This window comes from Hemiscyllium ocellatum, chromosome 25 (assembly GCF_020745735.1).
Source record: "Hemiscyllium ocellatum isolate sHemOce1 chromosome 25, sHemOce1.pat.X.cur, whole genome shotgun sequence".
Taxonomy (NCBI): Eukaryota; Metazoa; Chordata; class Chondrichthyes; order Orectolobiformes; family Hemiscylliidae; genus Hemiscyllium; species Hemiscyllium ocellatum.
The window spans coordinates 4616861-4631624 of record NC_083425.1 but is presented as its reverse complement, the minus strand read 5'-3'; the positions used below and the strand labels follow the sequence as shown (position 1 = coordinate 4631624).

At 45.9% G+C, this 14764-nt stretch overlaps 1 protein-coding gene across 2 annotated transcripts in view; it reads right to left on the bottom strand.

The window, feature by feature from the left end:
* stxbp4 (syntaxin binding protein 4) overlaps positions 1 to 14764 on the bottom strand; it is a 271436-nt gene that overhangs the window by 68191 nt on the left and 188481 nt on the right. For both annotated transcript variants that reach the window (XM_060844429.1, XM_060844430.1), the window contains one exon: positions 14011 to 14076. In XM_060844429.1, coding sequence (XP_060700412.1) covers positions 14011 to 14076 — 66 coding nt within the window. The remainder of the gene's footprint in view (positions 1 to 14010; positions 14077 to 14764) is intronic.

The window sequence follows — 14764 nt, the reverse complement described above, 5'->3', positions numbered from 1 at the left end:
AATTTAGCATGGCCATTTCACCCTAACCTGCACATGTTTTGGATTGTGGGAGGAAACTGGAGCACCCAGAGAAAACCCACGCAGACACGGGGAGAATGTGCAAACTCCACACAGACAGTCACCTGAGACCGGAATTGAACTCTGGTCCCTAGCGCTGTGAGGCAGCAGTGCTAACCACTGATAGTACAATGAAGGGTATGTAGGTTAGTTTGATCTTAGAGTAGGATAAAATGTCGGCACAACATTAGGGGCTGAAGGACCTGTACTGTGCTGCGCTGTTCTATGTTCTAAGAGAATATGAGCAACTGGGGATTAAATTTAAAAAGCCAAACCGAAAAGGTAATAATCTCTGGATTAGGACCTCAGCCACAAGCAAATTGGAAGAGGGTCAACAAGATTAAAGAAGTAACTGTGTGGTTCAAAGATTGGTGTGGAAGGAAGAGGTTTGAATTCATGGTACTTTGGCATGAGTACTGAGGAAGGAGGGAACTGCTCTGAGGGAGTGGGGTCCACCTGAGCCAAGCTACCACCCGAGTCCAGGCAAATTGCATAACCAGGGCAATGGATAGGGCGTTAAATTAAGTAGTTGGAGAGTGGAAAATGGAAAATTATGAAAACTGTAAAAGGTGGGGGAATGGGCTAATAGAGGTGAATAAACTTTGCAGAAGAAGAAATAGGACAGAGAGTATGGAAAGGGTCAGGAATCTAACCTCAGGCCCAGCAGATAAGGGCACAACTACAAGAAGGGGATGGTCGATGCTGATTACTGAACAAGGTAAATGAACTGGTAGCGCAGATTGAAATTGGCAGGTACAATGTTGTGGGTATCACAGAGACATGTCTGCAAGGTATCACAGAGCTGAGAACTAAATATCTCAGGATATGTCTCCGAATGAAAGATCAGGCAGATGAGCAGAAGGGGCAAGGTTGCCTTGTTGGCAAGGATTGAAATTAAACTAACAGCAAGATGTGAGATAGAGTTGTAAGGTGTAGAATCCACGTGGGTAGGGTTGAGGAGCTACAAGAACCCTGATGGGAGTTGTGTACAGGCCTCCTAGTAGTCGTCAGGATGTGGGGCAGAAAATAAATCAAGAGATGGAAAAGGTGTGTAAGAAAGGCACTGGGACTGGGGAGGGGTGGGGGGGGCGGCTTCAATATGCAGGAGGACTAGGAAAATCAGGTTGGTAGTGGACCTCAAGAAAAGGAATTTGCCAACTGCCTACGAGATGGTTATTTTGGAGTAGCTTGTGGTGGAGCCCACTCGGGAACAGGCAGCTCTGGATCTGATTGATGTGTAATGGGGCCGACTTGGTAAGATGTTCGAGTCCAATTATTCAGGATGAGATTGCAGAGTTCTTGGAAGTTCATAGTACAATAGGGCAGAGTCAGCACGGCTTCATCAAGGGAATGTCATGCCTGACAAATCTGTGGAATTTTTTTATGGAAGTCATGAGCAAATTAGATAACAGAGTGGATGTAATCTGTTTGGATTTCCAGAAGGCCTTTGACAGGGCGCTGCACAAGTGGCTGCTTAATATAATAAGAGCCCATGTGTTCGGGGCATGGTACTGGTATGGATAAAGGTTTAGCTGACTGGTGGAAGACAGAGAGTGCGCATAAAGGGGTCTTTTTCAGCATGACAGCTGGTGACTAGTGGAGTTCCACAGGGGTCAGCATATAGTTTCCCATTCATCTCCACCACAGTGTATGCTTTATCTTTTGCTTTTGTGCTGTTCCTGACTTTCCTTGTCAGCCATGGTCACCTCACCCTTCCCTCTGTTTGTTTCTGCTTCCTTGGGGTATATTAATGATGTGGAAGAAGGAACTGAGGACATTGTTGCTAAGTTTGCAGTTGACAGAGAGATGGGTGGAGGGATCATGTTGAGGAAGCAGGGAGACCTGGGACAGGAAAGGTGAATGAACAAAGAAGTACGAGATGGATACATGTGAGAAAGTGTGAGGTTATGCACTTTGGTGGGAAGAATAGATGTGTAGACTATTTCCCAAGTGGGGGGATGTTTCAGAAATCTTAGGGATCTAGGAGTTCCAGTTCATGACACCCTTAAGGTTAAGTTGCAGGGTCAGTTGGCAGTTAGGAATGCAAATGAAATGCTAGCTTTTATTTCAAGAGGTTTATAAAACAAAAGCAGAAATGTATTGCTGAAGCTACATAAGGCTGTAGTCAGACTGCATTTGGAATATTGTGAGCAGTATTGGGTCCAGTATTGAAGGAAAGATGGGCTGCCATTGGAGGGGATCCAGAGGAGATTTACAGGCATGATCCCAGGGATGAAGAGATTGTCATATGGAGTGGCTGAGGCCTCAGAGTTTAGAAGGATGTTGAGGGGGATCTGATTGAATCTCAGTGTATGGAGAGGAGAAAGTGAGGGCTGCAGATACTGGAGGTCAGAGTTGAGAGTGTGGCACTGGAAAAGCAAACAGGTCAGGCAACATCTGAGAAGCAAGAGAATCAACGTTTCGGGCATAAGCCTTCCACAGGATTGGCCTGGATGGAGAGCATGGAGAGGCCTGGATAGAGTGGATGTGAAGATGTTTCCACTAGTTGGATTCTCAGAGTGAAAGGACGACCCTTTCAAACTGAGATAAGGAGGAATTTGTTCAGCCGGATGCTGGTTAATCCATGGAACTCCAGGCCACAGGAGTCTGTGGAGGCCAAGTCATTGAATGTATTTAAGACAGGGAAAGATAGGTTCTTGATTAGTCAGGAGATCAAAGGTTTATGGGGATAAGGCAGGAGAATGGGGTACTGAAACACGTCAGCCATGATTGAATGGTGGAGAAGACTCAACGGGCAGAATGGCCTAACTTTGCTTCATGGTTTTTATGATCACAAAACATTAATATCCTAGTTAGCATCAGTGTCCACATGCGTTTGTGTGAGTGTGTGCACAGAAAATATTATGTAGGATTGATGAAAGGGTAGATAACATAGAATTGGGCCAAATGATACATTGTCAAGCTGACAGTCTGTGATAAGGATTTTGAAGCAGGGTGCAGTGCTGGACCCTCAGTTATCCACAATATATATTAATGACTCAGATGATGGGATCGGGTGTAAGGTATTCAAGTTGGCTGTATGATGCCAGATAAAAATGTAAGCTGTGAGGGAATACAAGCAGTTAGTGAAGGCAGATAGATTGGAGAAATGATTGGGCTCCAGGTTGGTAGATAGGATATAATATGTGGAAATGTGAGGTCATTCACCTTGGTAGGTAGATAGAAAGAATCAATAACTTTTTAAATGCTAAGTATTGCTAAACATTGGTGTTCAGAGGGATTGGAGTGTCGTCAAAATGAAGAAATATAATAAGTTAATGTGTAGTTACAGCAAGATTTAGAGAACATGGTATGGCTGCCATCATTCTAATGGGTTGAGAATACAAGAGGAAAGAAGCCTTGCTTCAATTGTCCAAGGCTTTGATAAAGGCCCTTATAGCACAGCGGCAGTGACCCCACCTCTGAGTCAAAAGGCCAGGGTTACAGTCCCATCTGCTCCAAAGGTGCGTATAAACATTTTCGACGGTTAGCGAGTTTGGAGAAGATATGTAGCTCAGGTTGGAGTTCTGGATGTAGGTTTGCTCACTGAGCTGGAAGGTTCATTCTCATGAAGAAGAAACCTCGAAGTCAGCGAGTCAACCTACATCCAGATCTTTGAAGGTTATTTAAAACGATCTACAAGGCTTTGATATGACAGGGAGGAGTTGTAACTCAATGAGTATATCTGAGTAAGCTATACCGATAATTCTCTTCACTGCAAAAACCCCTCAAAGCAATCATCCCTTAATGATACATCACTTTCCAGGTGTTTCTCAAAGCTCCATCACCTCTAGCAGTGGAGGTGAGACACATATTGTAGGCACTGTAATGAGGTCAACCAGTTGGATCCCATAGAATATGGGTTCCCTGACTGGGGCGGTTAATCTGATTGAATCAGGGAGCCCTGGCTGACATATAAAATAGAGAGTGTCAGAGATACTGACACTCTGAGGGCTGACTCAGAGAAGACAGTACTAAAACCTAGGGACTGTTCATGTGTAAATAAAGGGTGATTTGGTGATGGGGGATACCGGTTTCTGTACAGTTACTTCACACCTCAGGTTCATTCATGTTCAAGAACAGTTACTTCTGAATGCATTTCATGTAGGAACGCATCTGATAATAACCTTTCTATGTAGATACAGTAGTGTGGACAGACTACAATAGTCTATGTTCCTGTTGGCAGCTTCCTTTGCAGCTATATAGGGGATGAGACCAAGGGATAGACTGAATTCTTACACTTCTCCTGGATTTAGGCTGTAAAACAGCACAGGAGGCCAGCAGTCCAGCTGGAACAGGGCATTGGAGACCAGCGCCCAGCTGGAACAGGGCATTGGAGACCAGGGCCCAGCTGGAACAGGGCACCAGAGACCAGGGCCCAGCTGGAACAGGGCACTGGAAACCAGGACCCAACTGGAACAGGGCACCGGAGACCAGGGTCCAGCTGGAACAGGGCATTGGAGACCAGCGCCCAGCTGGAAAAGGGCATTGGAGACCAGGGCCCAGCTGGAACAGGGCACCAGAGACCAGGGTCCAGCTGGAACAGGGCACTGGAAACCAGGACCCAACTGGAACAGGGCACCAGAGACCAGGGTCCAGCTGGAACAGGGCACTGGAAACCAGGACCCAACTGGATCAGGGCACCAGAGACCAGGGTCCAGCTGGAACAGGGCACTGGAGACCAGCGCCCAGCTGGAACAGGGCATTGGAGACCAGCGCCCAGCTGGAAAAGGGCATTGGAGACCAGGGCCCAGCTGGAACAGGGCACCAGAGACCAGGGTCCAGCTGGAACAGGGCACTGGAAACCAGGACCCAACTGGAACAGGGCACTGGAGACCAGGACCCAACTGGAAAAGGGCACCGGAGACCAGGGCCCAGCTGGAACAGTGCACCGGAGACCAGCGCCCAACTGGAACAGTGCACTGAAGACCAGGGCCCAGTTGGAACAGGGCATTGGAGACCAGGGCCCAGCTGGAACAGGGCACTGGAGACCAGGGCCCAGCTGGAACAGGGCACTGGAGACCAGGGCCCAACTGGAACAGGGCACTGGAGACCAGGGCCCAGCTGGAACAGTGCACCGGAGACCAGGGCCCAACTGGAAAAGGGCACCGGAGACCAGGGCCCAACTGGAACAGTGCACCGGAGACCAGGGCCCAGCTGGAACAGGGCACCGGAGACCAGGGCCCAGCTGGAACAGGGCACTGGAGACCAGGGCCCAGTTGGAAAAGGACACTGGAGACCAGGGCCCAGTTGGAACAGGGCACCAGAGACCAGGGCCCAGTTGGAAAAGGACACTGGAGACCAGGCCTCAGCTGGAACAGGGCACTGGAGACCAGGGCCCAGCTGGAAAAGGGCACAGGAGACTGGGGCTCTGCTAGAAAAGGGCATCGGAAACCAGGGACCAGCTGGAACAGGGCACCGGAGACCAGCGCCCAGCTGGAACAGGGCACCAGAGATCAGGGCCCAACTGGAACAGGGCACCGGAGACCAGTACCCAACTGGAACAGGGCACCGGAGACCAGGGCCCAACTGGAACAGGGCACTGGAGACCAGGGCCCAGCTAGAACAGGGCACCAGAGACCAGAGCCCAACTGGAACAAGGCACCGGAGACCAGAGCCCAGTTGGAAAAGGGCACTGGAGACCAGGGCCCAACTGTAAAAGGGCACTGGAGACCAGGGCCCAACTGGAAAAGGGCACTGGAGACCAGGCCCCAGCTGGAAAAGGGCACTGGAGACTGGGGCTCTGCTAGAAAAGGGCATCGGAAACCAGGGACCAGCTGGAACAGGGCACCGGAGACCAGCGCCCAGCTGGAACAGGGCACCAGAAATCAGGGTCCAACTGGAAAAGGGCACCGGAGACCAGTACCCAACTGGAACAGGGCACCGGAGACCAGAGCCCAGCTGGAAAAAGGCACTGGAGACCAGGTCCCAACTGGAACAGGGCACCGGAGACTAGGGCCCAGCTGGAACAGGGCACCAGAGACCAGGGCCCAGCTGGAACAGGGCACCAGAGACCAGGGCCCAGCAGGAAAAAGGCACTGGAGACCAGGTCCCAGCTGGAACAGGGCACCGGAGACCAGGTCCCAACTGGAACAGTGCACCGGAGACCAGGGCCCAACTGGAACAGGGCACCGGAGACCAGGGCCCAACTGGAACAGGGCACCGGAGACCAGGGCCTAACTGGTAAAGGGCACCGGAGACCAGTACCCAACTGGAACAGGGCACCGGAGACCAGGGCCCAACTGGAACAGGGCACCAGAGACCAGGGCCCAACTGGTAAAGGGCACCGGAGACCAGGGCCCAACTGGAACAGGGCACCGGCGACCAGGGCCCAGCTGGAACAGGGCACCTGAGACCAGGGCCCAGCTGGAACAGGGCACCGGAGACCAGGGCCCAACTGGAACAGGGCAGTGAAATTAATAAAGTGTATCCTCAATTAAAAAACCACACGGTTTGAAGAGTCCGCCACCAAGTTGATAGCTTGGCTGGACAGTAAAAGTGATAAATTGGCAGCCAGTTGTTCTGGTGAAGCAGCTTCTGATCAGTTGTAACCTTAGGGCGAGCGGTGATGGATGGAGCAATTAGCTATAGTTCCCTCATTAATGAGCAGCGGCCTTCTATGCAGCAGTTTTCCTTTTAAATTAAGTATTCGAGATTCACTTTAATAACAATCACGGGCAGTTTCTCCCTCTCCAACTCCCATGAATATTTTCTGGTTAGGACAGGAACTTAGTTATAATGTGGTTTCAGGAACAGACTGAATTAAAGACAAATTGTTCTAAATGGCCTATTTCTGACTGGGTTGTCTGAGGTTCAGGAATATGGATGCTGCGAGTTTACTGGAAGAACATGAAAACTGTGGTGTTTTTAAACAGCCCCTATGGGTGGTGGCAGCTGCTAACAAGGGTGTCCTTGTCCATAAGTTATTGAATGCTGATATGCAGCTGCAGTACAATTGGGGAGGAAATTAATGTATTGGTCATAATTGCAAGAGGATTTGAGTACACAAGTAAAGAAGTCTTGCTGCAGTTGTATAGAATCTCAGTGAAACACAGTTGAAGTAACGTGCAAAGTTTTGGTCTCCTTACTCAATAAATGATCCAGAGGGTGAACAACGAGGCTGCCTGGACTGGTTCCTGGAATGGTGGGTTTGTTGTAGGAGATTGGACCTGCTCCATTCTGTCTGTGCTGGTCTACAAAGATCTGATTAGTCTAATCCCATTTTCCAGCTAATGGCCCATAGCTCTGGAGGCTGTGGCAACACAAGTGAATACTTAAATACTACTTAAATGTTACACAAATTTCTGACGCAGTCATCTTTTCAGGCAGTGAGTTCCAGACTCCTGCCCACCTCAGAGTGAATGACATTCTTGCCACCTCTCCTCTTAGATTTAAGATGAGAATTAGAAGGCTTTGTCCCTTGTTTAATGACCACTCTACCAAAGAAAACAGAGCCTTCCTATTCTCATTATCTATGCCCTTTGTACACTTCTATAAGTCACTTCGCAACCGTTGCTGCTCCAAGGCTAACAAGCCAACCTACAATCTTCCTCGTATCTCAGATCTTTCAGCATCTTCTAGAGTTTACATGAATGAAAAGTTTCCAAAGTTCTTACAGGGCTGAACAGGGTGGATGCAGGAAAAGCATGGTGGCATCATTTGAATGTCACTGGCCCAGGGACCTAGGCTAATAATTTGAGCACACTAGATCAAATCCCACCTTCACAGCTGGTGCAATTTAACTTCAATTAATAAATATAAAACTGACAGCTAATCTCAGTAATAAATGACCATGAAACTACTCTCATTAAAAAACCCACCTGGTTCACTCATATTCTCTCAGGAAGGAAATCTGCCTTTCTTACCTGGTCTGGCCTACATGTTACACCAACTCTACAGTGATATCTCTTTACGTGAAATATTCAGTTCAAAGGCAGTCAGGGTTGGGAAATAAATGTTGTCCTTCCCAGTGAAACCGTCCTTATTGATATTTCACAATTTTCCTATTACCCATTTGTCAAGCGATGGTGGGATAAGATTTCTGCTTTGTTCAATTGTTGACAGTAAGCAGCCTGCAGTTTGTAAAAGCTCACAGAACTGAATGTGACCACCTGGTTGTTTATACTTGTTAGCTGTTTGCAAGTATTTAATTAGCCCTGGTTAGGGGTAACCCTAACCCTATGTAGGACTAATGCTTTTTGCCCATCGCCTTGTCTTTAGAGACAATAAACTGGGCAGAAATGTAAAACAGGCTGCACAATGTCAACATCTAGCCCTAAACACTGAAGAGAGGTGATGGTTACAAAGGTCATCTGCTGGACTTGGATCATTGTGGGTTCTGTCATTTCAACATGAGCGCTCCACACAGGGATCCAAATATTTCTTCTTTCCCAAGGACTCTTCATGAGACTCTCCTCAGGTTTCCTTTTTGATTTCTGGGGCTACCTTCTGATTTTCAAGGACTCCTCTTTCATTCTTGCTAACTCCGTTATTGGATAAGCAGTTACCCTGCTCTCCTCCACCGTGGCTAACCCTCAGAGCTGGCTCCCAATGTGCTCTCAGGACTTGCCTAGATGAACAGCTGCTACTCAGGCCTGCTGCACAGTGGTCCTGAGACTGAGGTTAGAGTAACTGCTCCAGTTGGTCCAATGGCAGGGTCTCTTCCTTTTGACTCTTGCTGTTTCTTCAAGGACAGGATCTGTCCCTGTGGGGGGTATATCTGCTCCCCCCTCCATACCCTCTTGTGATCCCACAGAAACATTGTTGCTCAAGATTACAAGGAGATTTGATTGAGGTATTCCAATCATGAATGGCTTTGAGAATGTACATGAGAAGCTGTTTCCATTGGCCGGAAGGTCAGGAAGCAGGAACACAGATTCAAGGTGTTTGGCAAAAGAGGGAGAGACAACATGAGGAAACAATTTTTAACGCAGTGAATTATGATCTGGGATGCGGGTGCCTAAAAGGATGATGAAAGCATCTCAATTGTAACATTCAGAAAAGAATTAGATTAAGGAGGAATGGGATTCGTTGACTAGCCCTAATAAAGAGCAAACACACACACACAATAGACCAAACTGCCTCCTCCTCTGTGGTATTGATCAATGATTTTAAATATACACACAGCTGCCCAGGCCCAAGAGATAGTGATCAATGAAGTTAATCCATCAGGAAGAAGCGAGTGTCAAATACGTTGAGCTCCTGAAACCAAGGGTCAATGGGAAAAATGGAGAACTAATAGGAGGAATCAAGAACGAACAGAAGATAGGGACCCTGGGAAAAGACAGGAGAAACAGGAGAAATCTGAGCCCCAAGGAGAGAAGCCAAGGATCAACGAGAGAAGCTAAGGACCAGTGAGAGAAGTCATGAACCAGTGGAAGAGGATAGGGACCAATGGGAGAAGCCGAGGACCAATGGGAGAAGCCAGGAACCGATGGGAGATGGTGGGGACCAATGAGAGCAGCTGGGAACTTGTGGGAAATGCCAGGGACCAATGAGAGAAGCTGGAGACGAGTGGAGGATATGGGGGACCAATGAGAGAAGCTGGAGACGAGTGGAGGATCTGGAGGACCAATGAGAGAAGCTGGAGACGAGTGGAGGATCTGGAGGACCAATGAGAGAAGCTGGAGAAGAGTGGAGGATCTGGAGGACCAATGAGAGAAGCTGGAGAAGAGTGGAGGATCTGGAGGACCAATGGGGGAAATGAGGGATGACTGTAGGAACTAACAGAAAAAGTCAGGAATAAGCAGGTGCAGTAGAAAATAAGAACAAAGCTTCTGAACGAAAGGAAAATAGTCAAGTTTGCATTTACCGAACACCTTTCATGACCTTAGGACATTCCAAAGTGCTATATAGTCACAAAGTGTAGTCACTGTGGTAATTTGAGACACACAGCAAGCTCCCACAATTGCAATATGATAAACACCAGATAATCTGTTTTAGTGATGTTGATTGACGAATAAACACTGACCACAGGAGCTGTGGTTACCATCGAATACTGTTTCTGGAGAGCAAACTACTGGTATATTTTATGCTGGCTTGAAACTGCTGGTGATTTTGTACTGCTTAATCGTCATAATTTTTAGGTCTTCTGTTTATCTGGAAATGGGGTGTAGCAGACTTGTAGATACACAAACTGTGAAGTTCTACCCCTCAGAAAAGACTGAGCAGGCTGAACAGTAATGGGGAGGATGTAACCTGACTGTTAAAAATTATAAAGAGGTTCAACCAGGTCGATAAAGGGAAGATGTTCCTCCTTCACAATCATCATCTTGGAACTAGAGATTATCAATAATAATCAATCCAACAGGAAATGGAGGAGAAATGTCTCTATCAGAGAGTGCTTAGGAAGTGCAACTTAGAGTCACAGAGTCAGTATCAGCAACTGGCCAAAGGGAGAAAGAATCAAAATGTTACGTTGGAGATTTAGCTGTAGGGAAGTGAGCAGTGGTTTCTCCATTCCTGATGAAGGGCTTTTGCCCAAAACATCGATTTTTCTGCTCCTCAGATGCTGCCTGACCTGCTGTGCATTTCCAGCACCACTCTGATCTAGACTCTGGCACATGGACCTGTTGGGCTAAATGGCTGTATCTGTACAGCCCCTGCCCAGTTTCCCCTCAGTCAGAGATGAAACTCAGACCGTGCTGCATGGCAGTTCAGGGAAACATTCCAGCACTCTGGTAGAACAAACACAGGGGCTGTTCCCCCAAGGCATCCTGCAAAAAAAACCAGAGACTCAGAAACCGAACAACAGGAAGCTGCTTCACACGCTTGCTGCTATTCCGATGAGAGGAAATTCCAGTTTGCATTCCTGATGTATTAACGGACAAGTGTAGCACAATAAATCTCCTGATCCAGTCAGCAGAGTCAGTATCAGCAACACCTAGGTTTACACGTTGTCTTTTTTTTTAGACTGTAATTATTTCTAAATAATGTTTTCCAGTTGACGTTCTTTAATAATGGCCATAACAACCGCCCCAAGTGCACATCTGCTTCGCTTTACTATCAATTCACATGCTTCAGCAATGTGAACATGAAAAAACAGCCTTGTCCCCGCAGGGATTCAGTTTTACTCTGTTTACTCTGCCAGAAACTGTGAGGCTTTTATGCTTGTGAACATTCTCTTACAGTGAAGCTACTGACCTTGCAAGCACAGAATTCCCATGTACTATACACGCGACAATGAAATTAAACACCAATAGCCACAATAAACATGGTTCAAAACAATTTTCCTGCATTTCATGTACATAGTTTGGATTATCTACAAGATAATGCTGAACTAACTGTCATATACAGATTATGCAAAGGTGGAAAGTGTAGTACATATAGGATTTTGAATAGGTGGGAATGTGATATATGCAGGATTTTACATCAGCAGGAGTGTATTATTTATAGGATTTTATAGAGACAGGAGTGGGTATGTTTCTTAAAGAATATCACATATTATTCATGGAGTAACACAATAATATTGTGTTGTAGAAAGTGTACAATGTGCAGGTGGCAGCAAGTGAGGAGAGGAATAAAATAAATGGTAACTGTTCAAATAGTTGTAATATCAAAAGGAGCCAGGAACTGTTATCTGGGAAGATGGGGATGTTTATGGGTAAAATATTCATGATAACACAGCATAGCTCTCCCATTGGACATGAAACCTTGACCATTTGTGTTGAAATTTGCAAAAATTTTAAATGCTCAATAGAATTCTTTGAAAAGAAAAACCCAAATAGTACTGATTTTGACCAGCAGTGATTTGGTTTGGAACCTTTAATTGGATGCATTCCTTTAAAACAAAATACATTAATAAAAGAATCACAATTATAATTCACTGCTGGTAACCTTCCCTTCACCAGGTCTGAGTACTTGGTACAATCCAGTCCCAGATCGGTTCAATCCATGTGCACAGATAGCACAACGTTAATGCATTTTGCCTAATGCATCCCTGTGCTATTTTAAAACAAGTGTTAATCTGTATAAGACTTAAAAAGCCTGCTTATTGAAGAGAACAGTTGATATTCTGTTAGGGTGACATGAAGGAGGGAGGGAGGAGGCTGATATGGAGCACTGGTTGGTCTGCTACAGTGTGTATATTCCATTGGATTCTATGAAGAGCTCCTCCCACTCTGGGGAAAACTGAGAGCCCAATGAAAACTATCATCTGTGCTGGATGCAATGTTAAACCAAAGTACTGTTCACCCTCTCAGGTAGATGTAAAAGATCCCATTGCCACTATTCCAAAGAGGTACGGAGTGGTTTCTACGATGTCCTGACTTGTACTTTATTCTCTTGTAAAGTTATCCTGTCATTTACATCTTGCTGTTTGGGAGAGCATGCTAATACGCCATTCCACTGCTTTCTCACATTAAACACCGATGTTCAAAACAAAAGTATTTCATTGGATGCAAAGTTCTATAGGATGTCCTGAGGTGAAGGTGCTACAAAAATGCAAGTCTTTCTTTTTATAAACAATTAACAGTATCTAGAGGAGGTCTTGTGTTGTAGTGGATAATGTCTCTAACATTGGGCTAGAATCCTGGGTTTAAGTCCCTCATGGGGCCACAGAAGATATGGATGATCACACAGGTTGATTCTCAGCCGTAAACCATTGCAGTACACCTGACCGCAGCCAATCAGAGTGTCCTGGTCAGCCATCCTGCAGAAGGCAATGGCCATCCACTGCCGTATACATCCAGTGGATGTCCAGGGTTACCAACCAGAGCATAGTCTCCAAAGAAGCAGGCACAGTTACATGATACAAAACAAACAGGAGGTCTCTGTTCTTACACTGGAGCAGTGCACAGCAGATATCTGCCATGAATAACTGAGAAAGCTGTGGTATTACTAACATGGCTTAGCAACAAGCATCTCAAAAACATTCTCTGTCAGTGTTCCTTCAAAGTGCCTGGGATGATTTGGCAGGATGGCTTTCCAATACTGTCCTGATAGAAATTGCAGTAATTTCAACAATGGGACCAAATTCTCTCTTGCCCACTGAAGCACCCTGAGAAATCGTGTTTATCCATATCCTGCACCTAGTAAGACCTCTTATTCCATTATATTTGCAACACTTAACCGTCTCTCCCACAAGAAAATCCAGAAGTATGACTGTCTGTATCAAACTTATTGGTTTTCTTTATTCATTCACATGCCACTGGCTGGGTCAGCATTTATGGCCCATCTCTGTTTACCAAGAGGGCAGTTAAGATTCAACCACGTTGCTGTGGGTCTGGAGTTACATGTAGGCCAGACCAGGTAAAGATGCCAACTTCCTTCCCCAAAGGATATTAGTGAACCAGGTGGGTTTTTCCAACAAATGACAACATTTCATGATCATCATTAGACCCTTATTTCCAATTTCCACCATCTATCATGGTATTCTGGGTGTAAAGTATAGTGGTAACACCTCTAGGCCATAGCCTCTCCTAATAATACTGAACAGTATGATCCTCACAGGCTGCAATTCCACTGACAATGCAGCACTGCATCAATTTCAGGAGTTTTGCCAAAGTGTCTTTGAATGCCATAGGACCCGGGTAACAGTACAAGCAGGAAAAAATCAACTTGTTTAAGCTCCCACTCAGTAGAATATCACATATATACTTTGAAAAGGTGAAATGTTCAGGTGATGGAGCAGGGAAGTGGATCGAATTGAATATGCCCTTGAAACAGCCAGAACAGACATGATGGACCACATTTTTCTAAGGTTCCAAGCTCTTCCCTCAAATTAACATCACTTCAGTGACAGAACCATGATCCCTCCAGAATATACTGCAATAAAAAATAGCTTGAAGTACACAGGCTGAGAAACACGAATGGATTAGTGAGTGTAGAACCAGAAAGCCCCAGTCATTGACACAGCATCTAACCCACGATGGGGCAAAATACTGGCCCAATAGAGGCTAGCTAACAAACAGCCTATTCGCAATGTCAGTGTAGACTAGGAATGTAAATCCTCACCCGTTTAACTTTCTGCAGCTCATCAGTCAATTGTTTCCTGATTTTCTCAGATGCCACCATTTCATCCTGAGCAGAATGGAAGACAAGATGTCGGTGAGTGATAGGTTCACAAAACTTCCTCTTTTACTTCACCGTTTTTTATGAGCAGCGTTTCTGGGGGTAGCTTGGTTATTCTTGTTCTTCAGTTTACCTGGTCTTGTTAAACAAACAGTCCAATACAAACTAAAAGATCTACCGATGTTGTAAATTATAAACAGAAATTGCTGGAAAAGTTCAGCAGGTCTGGCAGCACCTGATGGGTCATTCAACCCGAAACCTTAACTCTGATTTCTCTCCTCAGATGCTGCTGGAACAGACTAATAAATAAGGATAAAGGGTTGTTGAAAAATTGTAAATGCTTAGAGCAGAAAAATTACTTACTCCGGGGAATTTTCACCCATATAAAAAACCGCAGGCCATTCAGCCCCTCAATCTGTTGTGTCATTCTGTAAGATTAGATCTGATTTGCACCTTAACTCCATTTACCTGCCTTTGTCACATATTCCTCAATACCTTTGCAGAATAAAGCTGATTTTGATCTTGTAAATTTCAGTGTCTCCTAGTACCGATAGCTTTTTGTGGGCAGAGTGATGCAGGTTTCTACTATCACCTGTGTGAAGAAATGTTTATCATTTCGGAATGGCCAACCTGCAATTTTAATATAGCATTCTCTTGTTATGGCCTCCCCCCAGTAGCCGAAATACTGAGCCTTGAA